General features: G+C 46.2%; 1 protein-coding gene across 1 annotated transcript in view; it reads left to right on the top strand.

The window, feature by feature from the left end:
• The window catches only part of LOC311226569 (sodium-dependent neutral amino acid transporter B(0)AT1-like), a gene marked incomplete at both ends in the record, with an annotated part of 84,475 nt that overhangs the window by 57,109 nt on the left and 10,657 nt on the right, over positions 1-16,709 (top strand). The window contains 2 exons of the mRNA XM_084311989.1: positions 2,084-2,243; positions 7,234-7,396. Coding sequence (XP_084168115.1) covers positions 2,084-2,243; positions 7,234-7,396 — 323 coding nt within the window. The remainder of the gene's footprint in view (positions 1-2,083; positions 2,244-7,233; positions 7,397-16,709) is intronic.

Here is a 16,709-nt window from a genome sequence, read left to right as displayed (position 1 = left end):
TCAGCGAGCCATATGCAGATTTTGCCTAGTTCCGAGCTGAGGGTTTTTTCAACCTGCAACTTGTTCTTGTCAGAGACCAGCAGGGCTGAGTCGTCCGCAAACAGGAACAAGTTTCAGTCACAAGCTGATGACATGTAATTTGCATAAATTAGGAACAGTAGCGGTCCTAGTATACTGGAGTGGGATGTTCTGAAGCCAGATTGGAATTCGTAGATTAAAATTTTTTCCGCCAGGTACTTTTCGACCTGTTTGTAGACTATTTTCTCCATGACTTTCGAGATGGAGGTAAGAAGATACACCACTGGATTGCAGATTAGACCTTTAAGGTAGTGTAACCCAGGTTTCAGATTCATAACTATTTAAGTCATAGGAACATAAATAGTTAATGCCATTGAATAAGAACATAAATAGTTAATGCTATTATGTAAGAACATAAGTAGTTTATATTATTGGGTACCAAGTCCTTTGAATTACAGCACTGCCCTTTAATTTACGTCATGACGTGAGATAGATGTCACGACAGCCACGCCTTGCTTTACAGAGGTGAGTCTTGCGCACGCGCAGATGAGACACACATCCACGGAGAGAATCGACACGCAGCTGAACGTTGCTGGATAACGAGATGAAATAGCATGATAAAAACAGTTATCAAACAGTTATAAAAGATTCCCCCAGTTGCAAAATCGAAGAAGCGTTGCAGTTAAAGTAACCTGCGGTTTTGGTGAGTTCGTCAACATTGTGCTGTTCATTGTCGAATACGCAAAATGGTTAGCTCCATGCTACAAGCTAATAATGCTACAAACTAAATAACGTAGCTCATTCTCAAGATGGCGAGCCAACCCACTGAACCTCTGATATAGCTCAAGGCTAATGCCAGCCTGATTCGAATACCCCTGTTGCTCAACTCCTGTTGCCTCAACAGTCCGGTAGGATTGAACTGATTGAACTTGAATCATAAGAACTTCCACGGATTGAACTGACCTATACCCTTTTCATATACACAAACTGATTGAACCAGAATACAAGGACATTCCAAGGGCTTCGACCCTGTTCACCTTTTGTTATTTTGATATTGTATTTTGTATTTGATTTGATTTAATTTGATATATGGGTATTGATATTCTCCTATAAGAAGGGAGACTTAAAGGGTAATTACACCCAGTAAGATACTTGAACCACTGATAAGATACTTGAACCATTGATATTCTCCTATAAGAAGGGAGACTTAAAGGGTAAATACGCCCAGTAAGATACCTGAACTACTGATGTTCTCTTGTAAAGAGGACGAGTTAAAGGGTCAATGTACCCAATAAGATACTTGAATCCCATTGATGACATTGATTATAGTTGAATCACTGATGGTTCTCCTGTAAAGAAAGAAGGTTTAAAGGGTAATTTCACCTAATAAGGTATTTGCATTCCCATAACCTAGAATATTCCATTTGGTACTTTTGTTGTGTTACACCTTCAAAGGAAGAGTATAAAGGAGCATTTCACCTAATAAGGTATTTGCGTTCCCTGCACATTTAAAGGTTTAAATTAATATGTTTAAACATTTACATATTGAAATGATAAACTGATATAGTGTTTACTAATGATAAACTGATATAGAGTTTACTGACGATAAAAGGATACATCCAATATCCAACCTTGAACCTAGCTTTTAGCTAGAGATAACCTCAGAGACGTCTGAACCAAACCTAATGTGTTGATCCAATCAATCTAGGACTTGATATCGAACTAACCCTCCTGAGAGGGGAGGTTACTGAAATAACCTAAAAGGGATACTTCAAACACCTGAACTAGTACTGTATGTCTGTATGTCTAGCTAGCGCGCATTTAATGAATAAACCGTCATTGTTATAATTCTGTCTCTGGTCCACTATTCTTTTAATTGTGCATATTACTCCTCTCCTCATTCGAACCTAGAACTGTGCCCGTGGCGAACAGCTGTTACAGTTAGTGACACAAGTGCTACAGTAGCAGATCAGAACTGTGCCTTTGCTTATTAGAATCAGTCCCCCCCCCTCAGCGCTCGTCTGCTCGCTCTGTTATTATAATCAGTTCTCCCCCCCCCCCCCAGCGCTCGTGTGTTTGCTCTGCTTCCTCGTGGGCCTGGTCTTCACCCTGGGCTCAGGGAACTACTGGCTGGAGATCTTTAACGGCTATGTGGGCTCCATCCCGCTGCTCATCGTCGCCTTCTTTGAGATTGTCGCAGTGATCTACATCTATGGGATGAATAAGTAAGTATCTCCTCGCCTGATCTGGGGTCAGTGACCCGGAGCACTTATCTTTATGTTCCATGTAGCTCAGTGATCTTTATGTGTAGCTCAGTGATCTTTATGTGTAGCTCAGTGATCTTTATCTGTAGCTCAGTGATCTTTATGTGTAGCTCAGTGATCTTTATGTGTAGCTCTGTGATCTTTATCTGTAGCTCAGTGATCTTTATGAGCTCAGTGATCTTTATGTGTAGCTCAGTGATCTTTATATGTAGCTGAGTGATCTTTATGAGCTCAGTGATCTTTATATGTAGCTCAGTGATCTTTATCTGTAGCTCAGTGATCTTTATATGTAGCTCAGTGATCTTTATGAGCTCAGTGCTCTTTATATGTAGCTCAGTGATCTTTATGAGCTCAGTGATCTTTATATGTAGCTCAGTGATCTTTATGAGCTCAGTGATCTTTATGTGTAGCTCAGTGATCTTTATGCTCTTTATAAGCTCAGTGATCTTTATGTGTAGCTAAGTGATCTTTATGTTCCATGTAGCTCAGTGATCTTTATGAGCTCAGTGATCTTTATGAGCTCAGTGATCTTTATGAGCTCAGTGATATTTATGAGCTCAGTGATCTTTATGTTCCATGTAGCTCAGTGATCTTTATGTGTAGCTCAGTGATCTTTATGTGTAGCTCAGTGATCTTTATGAGTAGCTCAGTGATCTTTATGAGCTCAGTGATCTTTATGTTCCATGTAGCTCAGTGATCTTTATGTGTAGCTCAGTGATCTTTATGTGTAGCTCAGTGATCTTTATCTGTAGCTCAGTGATCTTTATGTGTAGCTCAGTGATCTTTATGTGTAGCTCTGTGATCTTTATCTGTAGCTCAGTGATCTTTATGAGCTCAGTGATCTTTATGTGTAGCTCAGTGATCTTTATATGTAGCTGAGTGATCTTTATGAGCTCAGTGATCTTTATATGTAGCTCAGTGATCTTTATCTGTAGCTCAGTGATCTTTATATGTAGCTCAGTGATCTTTATGAGCTCAGTGCTCTTTATATGTAGCTCAGTGATCTTTATGAGCTCAGTGATCTTTATATGTAGCTCAGTGATCTTTATGAGCTCAGTGATCTTTATGTGTAGCTCAGTGATCTTTATGCTCTTTATAAGCTCAGTGATCTTTATGTGTAGCTAAGTGATCTTTATGTTCCATGTAGCTCAGTGATCTTTATGAGCTCAGTGATCTTTATGAGCTCAGTGATCTTTATGAGCTCAGTGATATTTATGAGCTCAGTGATCTTTATGTTCCATGTAGCTCAGTGATCTTTATGTGTAGCTCAGTGATCTTTATGTGTAGCTCAGTGATCTTTATGAGTAGCTCAGTGATCTTTATGAGCTCAGTGATCTTTATGTTCCATGTAGCTCAGTGATCTTTATGTGTAGCTCAGTGATCTTTATGCTCTTTATAAGCTCAGTGATCTTTATGTGTAGCTAAGTGATCTTTATGTTCCATGTAGCTCAGTGATCTTTATGAGCTCAGTGATCTTTATGAGCTCAGTGATCTTTATGAGCTCAGTGATCTTTATGTTCCATGTAGCTCAGTGATCTTTATGTGTAGCTCAGTGATCTTTATGTGTAGCTCAGTGATCTTTATGTGTAGCTCAGTGATCTTTATGAGCGCAGTGATCTTTATGTGTAGCTCAGTGATCTTTATGTGTAGCTCAGTGATCTTTATGTGTAGCTCAGTGATCGTTATGTGTAGCTCAGTGATCTTTATGAGCTCAGTGATCTTTATGAGCTCAGTGATCTTTATGTTCCATGTAGCTCAGTGATCTTTATGAGCTCAGTGATCTTTATGTTCCATGTAGCTCAGTAATCTTTATGTGTAGCTCAGTGATCTTTATGTGTAGCTCAGTGATCTTTATGTTCCATGTAGCTCAGTAATCTTTATGTGTAGCTCAGTGATCTTTATGTGTAGCTCAGTGATCTTTATGAGCTCAGTGATCTTTATGAGCTCAGTGATCTTTATGTGTAGCTCTGTGATCTTTATGAGCTCAGTGATCTTTATGTTCCATGTAGCTCAGTTATATTTATGTTCCATGTAGCTCAGTGATCTTTATGAGCTCAGTTATCTTTATGAGCTCAGTGATCTTTATGTTCCATGTAGCTCAGTGATCTTTATGAGCTCAGTGATCTTTATGAGCTCAGTGATCTTTATGTTCCATGTAGCTCAGTGATCTTTATGAGCTCAGTGATCTTTATGAGCTCAGTGATCTTTATGAGCTCAGTGATCTTTATGTTCCATGTAGCTCAGTGATCTTTATGAGCTCAGTGATCTTTATGTGTAGCTCAGTGATCTTTATGTGTAGCTCAGTGATCTTTATGAGCTCAGTGATCTTTATGAGCTCAGTGATCTTTATGTGTAGCTCAGTGATCTTTATGAGCTCAGTGATCTTTATGTGTAGCTCAGTGATCTTTATGTGTAGCTCAGTGATATTTATGAGCTCAGTGATGTTTATGAGCTCAGTGATCTTTATGTGTAGCTCAGTGATCTTTATGAGCTCAGTGATCTTTATGTGTAGCTCAGTGATCTTTATGAGCTCAGTGATCTTTATGTGTAGCTCAGTGATCTTTATGTGTAGCTCAGTGATCTTTATGAGCTCAGTGATCTTTATGTGTAGCTCAGTGATATTTATGAGCTCAGTGATTTTTATGTGTAGCTCAGTGATCTTTATGAGCTCAGTGATCTTTATGTGTAGCTCAGTGATCTTTATGAGCTCAGTGATCTTTATGTGTAGCTCAGTGATCTTTATGTGTAGCTCAGTGATCTTTATGTGTAGCTCAGTGATCTTTATGAGCTCAGTGATCTGTATGTGTAGGTCAGTGATCTTTATGTGTAGCTCAGTGATCTTTATCTGTAGCTCAGTGATCTTTATGAGCTCAGTGATCTTTATGTGTAGCTCAGTGATCTTTATGAGCTCAGTGATATTTATGTGTAGCTCAGTGATCTTTATGAGCTCAGTGATCTTTGTGTGTAGCTCAGTGATCTTTATGTGTAGCTCAGTGATCTTTATGAGCTCAGTGATCTTTATGTGTAGCTCGGTGATCTTTATGAGCTCAGTGATCTTTATCTGTAGCTCTGTGATCTTTATGAGCTCAGTGATTTTTATGAGCTCAGTGATCTTTATGAGCTCAGTGATCTTTATGTGTAGCTCAGTGATCTTTATGAGCTCAGTGATCTTTATCTGTAGCTCAGTGATCTTTATGAGCTCAGTGATCTTTATGAGCTCAGTGATCTTTATGCTCTTTATGAGCTCAGTGATCTTTATGAGCTCAGTGATCTTTATGTGCTCTGATATTTATGAGCTCAGTGATCTTTATGTGTAGCTCAGTGATCTTTATGAGCTCAGTGATATTTATGAGCTCAGTGATCTTTATATGTAGCTCAGTGATCTTTATGTGTAGCTCAGTGATCTTTATGAGCTCAGTGATCTTTATGTGTAGCTCAGTGATCTTTATGAGCTCAGTGATCTTTATGGTCCCATGTAGCTCAGGCCTTGTCCAAACGACAACGATTTTGGGTGTATCCGCCAAAGCATTTTATCCGCATTCTGGGAGCCTGAATACGCTATTTTCTGAGAACGGGTCCCAGAGTAAACAAATCTGAAGACGCAATAAATCAATCAATCAACGCCACCTTTCCGTTTCCATCTTTACAAGCCAGTACACATCTTTCCTGAACCGATGACACGATATCCCACCTCTCCCTTAACCTGCATGCGCATTATTAACATAGCTACAACACACAGTAACGCTAATACAATTACGTACATGCATCATTGTTTACAATGAACGGGTGGCGCTAGTCTAAAGGACTGGACACAGGGACAAGTTAAACATCAATCAATTAATTTAATACAACAGGTAGTTCGAGCTGCGCTGTCCTGCCTACGACCGCACCATATTATATACGGCTTTGACGCGTTCTCTCTCTCCTGCCGATTAAAATCAGCAGCTCTTCCTCCTCATCATCGATTGCCTGTAGCTGCATTTGCACACGTGAGCCGCGGTGTCTCTCTCCTCTCCTTTGGAAACTAGCGTTAGCTCAAAAGCACAGAACCGGACGACACAAGCGAAAACAACAATAACACTTGATGGCACTGCCAGGGTTAGGGGTTTGATGATTCTCAGTGGGGCCTCACCCCATAAAGCGCTTTGAGTGGTATACTAATACTAGAAATGCAGTCATTCATTCATTCATGTCCGTGTCCAAACTAATTAAAGGAGAATATACCTGAATAGGTATAAACTCTTGCTGCACTATAATTGTATTAATCTTTTATGTGGCAGCCTTTATGTCCAAGACAAATCTCCTAAGGGCAAATAAAGTAATCTTGAACCGCTGACTCTAGATTCTTACTCCCACTTTGAGTAAGAAAATGTTTTTGTGAATATGGACCTGGTCATCCTTATCTTCTAGTAGTAGACAAACATATCACAGATATAGACCTGTTCGCTGTATACGTCAGACCCAGTGTGCGCGCGCATCACCGGAGCAGAAAGGAACGTAATCCTGGTCAGAGCAAAGGGGCAGACTACAATATACTGTATTTACATTTGTTAGCCATGCTAGCGATCTAAACAATCAATCCATGCCAAAGCTAGATATGTAAAAGGTGAAAGACTCACACTCAAAATGGCAAAATGACATCCAGTCGTTTTCGTTTGAAACTACTTTTAGTCAGGGGAGTGTCATTTTTACTCCATAGAGCCCTGTCGTATTATTTTAGCGCAGCAGCTCTTGCAGGTCTGAGGCAACCTAGTCACTAGCCTAGTCACGTATTGCTGATTGGCTCAAACACGGTATGTTTGTAAACAGCGTACAGGTCTACAGTAGGATGATGAGGTACAATGAGACGAAATGTGTCACTTGTTAGCATTCTGCCGACATATGTGAAATTAAAATGAAATAAAAATACTTTTAATTCCCAAGGTTTTACTCCCGGTGTCCTTTCATACAGGTTCGGTGATGACATCATGTTCATGACGGGGAGGAAGCCCAACATCTTCTGGAAGGCCTGCTGGATGGTCATCAGTCCTCTGATGCTGCTGGTGGTGTTCCTGGCCTACGTGGTCATCCAGGCTCAGCAGCACCCCACGTACCCTGCCTGGGACCCTGCGTTGGTAAGTGAACTAAATGTAGTATCCTGCGTCTGTAAGTGAACCAAATGTAGTATCCTGCATCTGTAAGTGAACTAAATGTAGTACCCTGCATCTGTAAGTGAACTAAATGTAGTATCCTGCCTGGGACCCTGCGTCAAAGAAACAGACTAAGAAATGACGTAAACACCATGATCAAAACCGCAAAAAGAAATTTCATCAACGACAAAACTGAGGAAAACAAAAACAAACCCCGCGAACTTTGGAAATTACTCAATAATCAACTAGGCTGCAGTAAAAAACTTAAAACCAGATTCTCAAACATAAACATAAAGACGGACAACACGCTCATCACAGACAAGCTGGATGTAGCCAATTACTTAAACATCTTCTTCACAAACATAGCCACAACACTGGTAAACAAACTACCCTCCCACTCAGGGCATTATGGGGTAGAACACAGTAGCATACTACAAAAACCTAGGGGTCCACAAAGACGACTTCAAACTTGAAATGGTAACAACCGATGAGGTACTCAAAAAATTGAGCGCCCTCCAACCTAACAAGGCCACTGGCCATGACAACATCCCCTCCAAATTCCTCAGAGACGCAGCAGCCGCCATCACCCCAGTCATCACTCACATAATAAACCTCTCTATAAAACAGGGACACGTCCCCAAGGACTTCAAAATTGCGAGAGTGACCCCTCTGCACAAAAAGGGCAGCAAATTAAACCCAGGCAACTACCGCCCTGTTTCTATTCTTACCTCCATCTCGAAAGTCATGGAGAAAATAGTCTTCGAACAGGTCGAAAAGTACCTGGCGGAAAGAAATCTAATCTACGAATTCCAATCTGGCTTCAGAACGTCCCACTCCACTGACACATGCCTCCTCTATTTGAACGACCACATCAAACAAGAGGTGGACGCGGGCAAATACTGCGGCATGGTCATGCTGGACCTACAAAAGGCCTTCGACACTGTCAATCACTCCATTCTGATTGACAAGCTAAAAGCAATTGGTTTTGATAGCTTATCAGTGAGCTGGATGCAATCCTACCTGGAGGGGAGAGAACAGATGGTAGAGGTAAACGGTACTCTATCCCCCCCCCCTCACAGTGAGCTGTGGTGTTCCACAAGGAAGCATACTAGGACCGCTACTCTTCCTAATTTATGCAAATGACATGTCGTCAGCCTGTGACTGCAACTTGTTCCTGTTTGCGGACGACTCAGCCCTGTTGGTCTCTGACAAGAACAAGTTGCAGGTTGAAAAAACCCTCAGCTCGGAACTAGGCAAAATCTGCATATGGCTCGCTGATAACAAACTATCATTACACATGGGCAAAACAGAGTCCATTCTCTTCGGTTCAAATAACAAACTCAGCAAGACCGACGGCTTCTCAGTTGCAGTGGGTGACAATATTGTCACAAGGAAAGACGAAATTACCTACCTGGGTTCCATCCTAGAGGCAAATCTTTCCTGTGACAAAATGGCATCCAATGTAATAAAAAAAAGTCAACCAACGAACTAGATTCTTGTACCGGATCTCCTCCCTGGTAAACAAGAATACCCTGAAGACTCTGGCAGGAGCACTCATTCAAGGGTACTACGACTATGCGTGCACCTCATGGTACCAAAGCACCTCAAAGGCGCTTAAAACAAAATTACAAACATCACAAAACAAACTGGTCAGACTACTACTTGACCTTACCCCCAGAACCCACCTCACCCCTACCCACTTTGACAACCTAGGATGGCTTAGAGTAGACGACAGAGTACAGCAACTTGCAATGGGCCTGGTCTACAAGATACACTATACGACTAAGGTACCCATGTACATGTCAAAATACTTCCCAAAGGTCAGTGAATACCACTACCACTACACCAGAGGAAGCTCAACAAATCATGTTAAACCCAGATTCGGCTCAAACAAGGGACTAAATACGTTTCGCAATTATGCCACATCAATGTGGAACGCCCTACCCAAAGCTGTAAAGGAATGTGAATCCCTACCCACATTCAAAACCGCTCTTAAAGAGCACCTACGGGAGGCTGCAATTCTAAACTGGCCACCGTAAATGCCCAAAACCCCCACCACCTCCTAATAGACAGTCTCCTCCCCACCGCATGTATATATTCCCTCCCCGCCGTATGTATATCTCTCTCCCACCCACCCACCCCCTCCTAATGTACAGTCCCCTCCCCATCATATGTATATACTCTGTCAGGATCTAGGGGTAACAGTACTGTATATTGGAATACCGTTTATGTCACAAATGTATCAGTACTAAATACCTATATGTCCCTATGCCATAAATGTCATGTATGTTGTGTATGTCATAAATGTCTATATGAATTGAAAATGGGGGACCCTGATGGAAACAAGACAAACGTCTTTCTCAGGTCTGCATCCCCTTAACAATTGTGTGTATTGAGCCGTACTGTATTGTACCCATTCTGCAATCTGTTAAATAAAGTTTTCATTCATTCATTCACTGTAAGTGAACTAAATGTAGTATCCTGCATCTGTACGTGAACTAAATGTAGTATCCTGCGTCTGTAAGTGAACTAAATGTAGTATCCTGCCTGGGACCCTGCGTCTGTAAGTGAACTAAATTTAGTATCCTGCATCTATCTGTAAGTGAACTAAATGTAGTATCCTGCATCTATCTGTAAGTGAACTAAATGTAGTATCCTGCATCTGTAAGTGAACTCTTGTCAGTACGCATGTTTGTATTGTATGCTGTCTTGTGTTATGTATTGTATTTTCTTGTGTTTAGGACCCCCTAGAAAACGAGATGGTTCATCTCAAGGGGTTTATCCTTTCAATAAATACATTTCAAATTTCAAATACTAAGTAAAGGCTGTGCTCAGTCATGTGGTATTCGGCTTACTGGATAGAAGCGTTTACCACTTAGAAACTGCTTTCTACCGCACTTCGTCACATTGGATTTAATGCTTCATTTTGACCTTCAAGTATAGTGGCACAATCTGTTATGGTTTGAAACCGACCCCAATAGCACAACACAAGACAGTTATTAGAGTAAGCCAAAACAGGGCAATATTTATTATATAACAAAAAGCGGCACAGTCCCTTTAAGGGAGAACACAAAAAACACTAGAGTCCATGAAATATGAAAACTGCGGCACTGTGCCTTTAACAGGCGAACAGGCTAAGGGACTAGGGGCACTGGAGAGGGGGACAGGGACAGAGGCCCGGAGAGGCGGGCTGGAGACAGGGACAGAGGCCCGGAGAGAGGGGCTGGGGACGGGGACAGGAATCCAATGGCAGAGGCCTGGCACGGGGACCGGGGGCCCGACAGCGGAGGCCGGGCACGGGGATCCTCTTCCGTCCCTACACCGAGTAGGGCTCTGCTGCTCAGAAAGGAATCCTCCTCCTCCTCCTCCTCCTCGGATGCTGCAGACGGGCAGCGCAGAACAAAGGGGGTCCCAGGGGACCGGGGCGAGAACACGCCATCCCCCCGTGGAATAGGGAGCGATGGAGAGCCGGGGTCCGAGGGAGAACACGCCATCCCCCCGTGGAATAGGGAGCGATGGCGAGCCGGGGTCCGAGGGAGAACACGCCATCCCCCCGTGGAATAGGGAGCGATGGCGAGCCGGGTTGACGTCTGGAGTGGGAACACTGGAGTCCTCCCGTAGAGAATTAGAGAGCGAAGGCGGTGTCCCACTCCAGGCACACGGCGACAGGTGGTGATGGCTGGCACGTCGTCTCATGCCGGAGACGCGGCAGGTGATGGTAACAACAAGATGGCACGACGTCTGGAGTGAGAACAAAGGGATCCTCCCGTGGAAGTATAGAGAGCGAAGACGATGTCCCACTGCAGGAAACGGCAGTAGATGGTAACGTACAGAACACAGAACGACCCGACAACGACTGGAGGGGAGTCTGCAACCTAAGTACTCTCCCGAGCTGATCGCAAACTCCCAACAGGTGCGTGAAGGTAGAGGAACAAGAATGTCCAAAGGTGGGGGCTGGTGAAGAGTAGGAGACAGGGAAAAGTCCTCGCAAGGGTGGGGGCTGGTGAAGAGTAGGAGACAGGGAAAAGTCCTCGCAAGGGTGGGGGCTGGTGAAGAGTAGGAGACAGGGAAAAGTCCTCGCAAGGGTGGGGGCTGTTGAGGAGAGTAGACAGGGAAAGAAGGTCCAGGGACAGGCGAATCCTCACACAATCTGGTTGATTGGGGTAATATTTGTTAATATTAGATTTTGCACATCAAATATCGATCATGTCTCAATCTCACAGCAAACACGTATCTTTTTATTAATCATTTGGGATAGATACAAAAAAAGACAAGCATTCCAATTTCATTCATAGACACAATTCAAAACTCACGCAGTTAACCTCAAATAACTTGATTCGACCTTGTGTCACCCATATTGTACAGTAGGTCTGTTTTATCCTTTAGCATAATCAATATTCAAATGAGGCCGTCGTCACTTTGGCGATTGGTCAAGCCATACACTGCCTTTGGCAAATCATCATCTACAGCAGTGGTTCTCAAACTACGGGTCGTGACCCAAATTGGGGTCGCGGGTAGGTGACAGTGCATTGCAAAGTAAAAAAAATTATAATAAAATTCAAAATATTTTATTTAATTTTTATGTTCTGGCAACATATTTTGCCTAAATATGCCTCGTTTTATAAATGTGTATTGATAACATAGTGCTGTAATTAAATGTTCTAATAAATATGCATGATCATGTTCAACGTGTGCTTTTATTTTGATATTCCTTAATTCCACGTTGAAATTATGCGATACATTAAGTGTGGGGTCCCCAAAAAAAATCCTAAATAAAATGGGGTTGTGGTATGAAAAACGTTGAGAACCCCTGACTACAGAGATCAGTCTTCGTCAGTTCCTCTAACCTTATGTAGCAGGGTGGATTATCCCTGCTTCGTGGGAACTGTGGTACACGGTCAATAGGTAGCGAGACACAGTAGAACTCTGGCTAGCTGCACCTCCGGCTTTGGGGTCAGGAGCGTCAACTGGAGGCTGGCAGTGGGGTGTGTGAGGCCCAGGATTTACAAACCTGGTCTGGTACTCTGGTCTTCCTCCCTCTCTCTTGGGCAGTCAGCAGTACTCCCCAACACGCCCTCACTCTCCCCGATTGTCCCCTAGCACCCCCCCACACCTAATGACCGAATGGTAAATAAATAACTTGGTTCCCCCCGCAAGCAGTACCCTCCCTCTGTAACACCAGAAACCATACAATGGGAAAAGGGAAGGTTGACCAGGAAGGGGTTAATAACAGATATATTACCCACATCAAGGATTAGAATCAGACTCAAGAAAAGACACACACACAGTGCTCCCGTTCCGTATGAGTGTTATTGTAACGTGGCCTAGTTACAACATAGCTACGTCTGGTGATTATTGCACCATGGGTATCAACACACAATGATTACACTGGCATAAATCAATTATATAATTACACCTAGGCACCAAGTGCTCTCACGGTACCCGGACTAAGTGCTGCCCACGTCTGGGCTGGACACAGTATCCACCTTCCCTAAGGGATTACATATACTGCTCCAGGTCGGTAATATGGGGAAGGAAGGGGGAACATAAGGGAGGAAAGAGAATTGTTCACCGAATGGGAAATATTAGGAAACACACATTTTATCACGCTCAAAGAAAAGGAACGAAAACAAAAGAGTGAGCCCACAAAATACCAGTCTTATCTTAATGGCGGCATATATTGTTCGGGGTACCCCTATGGAATGGTAGTAGCAACGTTACTTTCGCCCGCAGGCTGCACCACACTGTGTACTGTATAATAAATCGGGAGCATCAATGCTCATTTGTACTCATCCGAAATGGCCGCCTCGCCACTCCACTGTTGTCCGGGAGGCAAGATGTCATCGAACGCTCTCGGCGAGGATGTTAGCAGGCGGAGCTGGGCAGAGAGGCAGCGCCGGCTGAGAGCGTGTGCTGAGCGATGACGACCCCTGCTGGATGGGAGGAACTCCCGTAAGCTGCAGGCAGCCTGGTGCAGGTCTGATTGAAGTCAGCCGGAGCAGGCTGAATGCAGGCAGCCGGGTGCAGGTCTGGTCGAAGTCAGCCGGAGCAGACTGGTTGTTGGCCCACGCTCGTCCTGGTGCGCGCACTCTATACCGCACACAGTAACTACTATAACTCGATGGTTAAGGACTTGGATACTCGGTTAACCGCACGTTACTTATACCGCACACAGTAACTATTATAACCCGATTGCTAGTGCCTGACTCTGCACTAATTGTTCATATACTATCGCTGGTACTGCTAGGATATCGTGTCCACTAGCCAGTACTTGTTATCACCCGTTGCTATCTCACGGGGCCCTCTGGCATAACTTTAGCAACAGGGCTCTCCAGAGCCCCCGTTCGCTGCGACTGTTCGTTGTTCAAGTTCACTGCCGAAGAGAGCGTCTTCCGTTTCTCTCCTCCATTTATCTCCTCCCAACTCTCTCCGCCACTCTCTGCCTGCTACCGCCCCTGCTGGTGCCGCCTGCCAGTCACAAGGGGAAACGCATTGTAGAATATGATCCAGTACTGTCATTTATAATCCATATTCCAGTGCTCTTCGGAAGGGGACGCTTGTGTCATTGTTCGTGTGAATATCAATGATGTCTTTGTGTACAAAGGGAATATAAAACACCAGTCGGCAGTCTCGAATAATATACAATATTTTCAGACTGCTACATTTCCCCCCACTTTGAACTTGCTAAGTCCTCTGCAAGTTAACAACAACAACAAACGCATGAAAACGGTCCTGAGACCAACAGTTTCACACATCGATCGACACTTATGCTAACAGTTTCACACACTCCTGAGCACGTAGTCCTGGCGATACCGAACGGGTAGCCAACCTCTAGTGCTCCTCTGGGGCCGGATTGGTCCGACTCCCCCCTCTCGGATCCCGTGTCCGTCTTCTTGCCCTCCCGGGTAGCAACACGAGAGGAGGTAAGAGGGGTGGAGTCCCCAAGGGGGGGACTATCAGACTCGGAGGAGCTCTGTGCAGGTTTGTGCATCCTCCGGGGGATCCGTGCGTGCTCACGCCCGCCTCGGGCGGTCTCGTAGGTGCATGTTCCGGGGCCCAAGCCTTCGGGACCACGTCTCGAGCCGGGGCACACGGTATACACTGTTGCCTCCAGCCCTTCACCTCGGCCGCCATCTCTGTCCAGTAATAGCCCTGCCCCATTAACCCTAGTGTCCCGCGTTTGCCCAAATGTCCCCCAAGGACATGTTGAATCTCATATACGTGCCGCCGCAGCACCCCTGGCACCACCAACTGGAGTATTTCTTCTCCCCCTCGAGGGTCACTAACACGCCTGAATAGTACCCCATTCTGCAGACGGAACCGTTCCCACTGCCCGTAGAGCTTACGTATAAGCGGGTTCGCCTCTTGCAGTCGCACTCCGGCGGGGCAGCTCCCCTTCATCACCGCCTCTTGTACGGGCCCCACCTCCGGGTCCTCCCCTTGGAACCGCCGTATCTCGTCCCAGCTATAGCCACTGTCTCCCTTCTGAGCCGTTATCTGACTGGCGCCGACCACTGGGACCTCCGACGGATTGGTCTGCTTCTCGGGGCTCCGGCGAGCACGGACGGAGGCCGGCCGACCACGTGCAGCCCGGTGCAAGCGAGCCCAAACTTCTTCCGCCGAGATCGTCACATACCCTCCGCTGTTGACTTCCGGCGGCTCCCGTGGGCTCACCTCTTCGGTTGGCCTCGCGACCAGGGCGGGGCCCCGCGGCGGGCCGTTCTGCGCCTCGGGCCTCCGGCCACCAGCGCGTCCGTCGGGCCGGCCGCGTTGGTGGCGTATCCCGTCACTACACCTCTCTCTCCAGCCCATCGTCTGGCGGTCGCCAGGTCGGACGACCCGCCGGCTGCTGGGTGGGTGACGCCCTGTACTGGCGGGCGAGGAACCTCACCGCCCGGCGCTTCCTTCGGGCATGGTTCTCCCATCGCGCGGGGGCACTCGCGGCCGATATGGCCGGGCTGTTGGCAGGTGTAGCAGATCAGTCTCCCATCCTCGCTCCGGCGGGGTAGTCTGCGCGGGGTAGAGGGCACGTCTTCCCTCCGTCGGCTTCCGGCGAAGCCTCTCTGGGGCGTATCTCGCTCCTGTTGAAGCGCCTGGAATAGCTGCTCCATGCGCGCGCCCAACTGCTCCTGGCCGGCGAAGAGCTGTCGGATGGACTCCTGAAGTGCGGCTAGTTCCGGAGGTGGCTCGCATCTCTCCACGGCGACTCTGGTTACGACGGCGTCGACTGCCCTTCGTGGTCCGGGTCGGTACCCTGACGGGCCCGGAGCTTCGGGGTGGGGAGTAGAGTCGGGGCGTGGCTCGCCGGCCGAGCAGGGGCAGTCCCTGCTGATGTGGCCCGGCTGATTGCAGGCATAGCAGATCAGCCTGCCGTCTTCGTCTCGGCGGGGCTCTCGCGTGTCGGCGGTCGCGTCGTCTCGGCGTCGCCGTCCGGTGGCGCCTCTCTGGGGCGCGGCACGTTCCTGTTGGAAGGTCTGGACTAGTTGCTCCTGGCGCGCACCTAGCCGCTCCATTCCTGCCTGGAGCTGCCTAATTGTCTCCTGCAGCGTGTCGACGTTCGGTGGGGTCTGGTGATTATTGCACCATGGGTATCAACACACAATGATTACACTGGCATAAATCAATTATATAATTACACCTAGGCACCAAGTGCTCTCACGGTACCCGGACTAAGTGCTGCCCACGTCTGGGCTGGACACAGTATCCACCTTCCCTAAGGGATTACATATACTGCTCCAGGTCGGTAATATGGGGAAGGAAGGGGGAACATAAGGGAGGAAAGAGAATTGTTCACCGAATGGGAAATATTAGGAAACACACATTTTATCATGCTCAAAGAAAAGGAACGAAAACAAAAGAGTGAGCCCACAAAATACCAGTAAAGTCCTATCTTAATGCCGGCATATATTGTTCGGGGTACCCCTATGGAATGGTAGTAGCAACGTTACTTTCGCCCGCAGGCTGCACCACACTGTGTACTGTATAATAAATCGGGAGCATCAATGCTCATTTGTACTCATCCGAAATGGCCGCCTCGCCACTCCACTGTTGTCCGGGAGGAAAGATGGCGTCGAACGCTCTCGGCGAGGATGTTAGCAGGCGGAGCTGGGCAGAGAGGCAGCGCCGGCTGAGAGCGTGTGCTGAGCGATGACGACCCCTGCTGGATGGGAGGAACTCCCGTAAGCTGCAGGCAGCCTGGTGCAGGTCTGATTGAAGTCAGCCGGAGCAGGCTGAATGCAGGCAGCCGGGTGCAGGTCTGGTCGAAGTCAGCCGGAGCAGACTGGTTGTTGGCCCACGC

This window comes from Notolepis coatsorum, assembly GCF_963971535.1.
Source record: "Notolepis coatsorum genome assembly, chromosome: 4".
Lineage (NCBI taxonomy): Eukaryota > Metazoa > Chordata > Actinopteri > Aulopiformes > Paralepididae > Notolepis > Notolepis coatsorum.
Note: the sequence above shows the minus strand (reverse complement) of the source record. Positions and strands in the feature narration are given on the sequence as shown.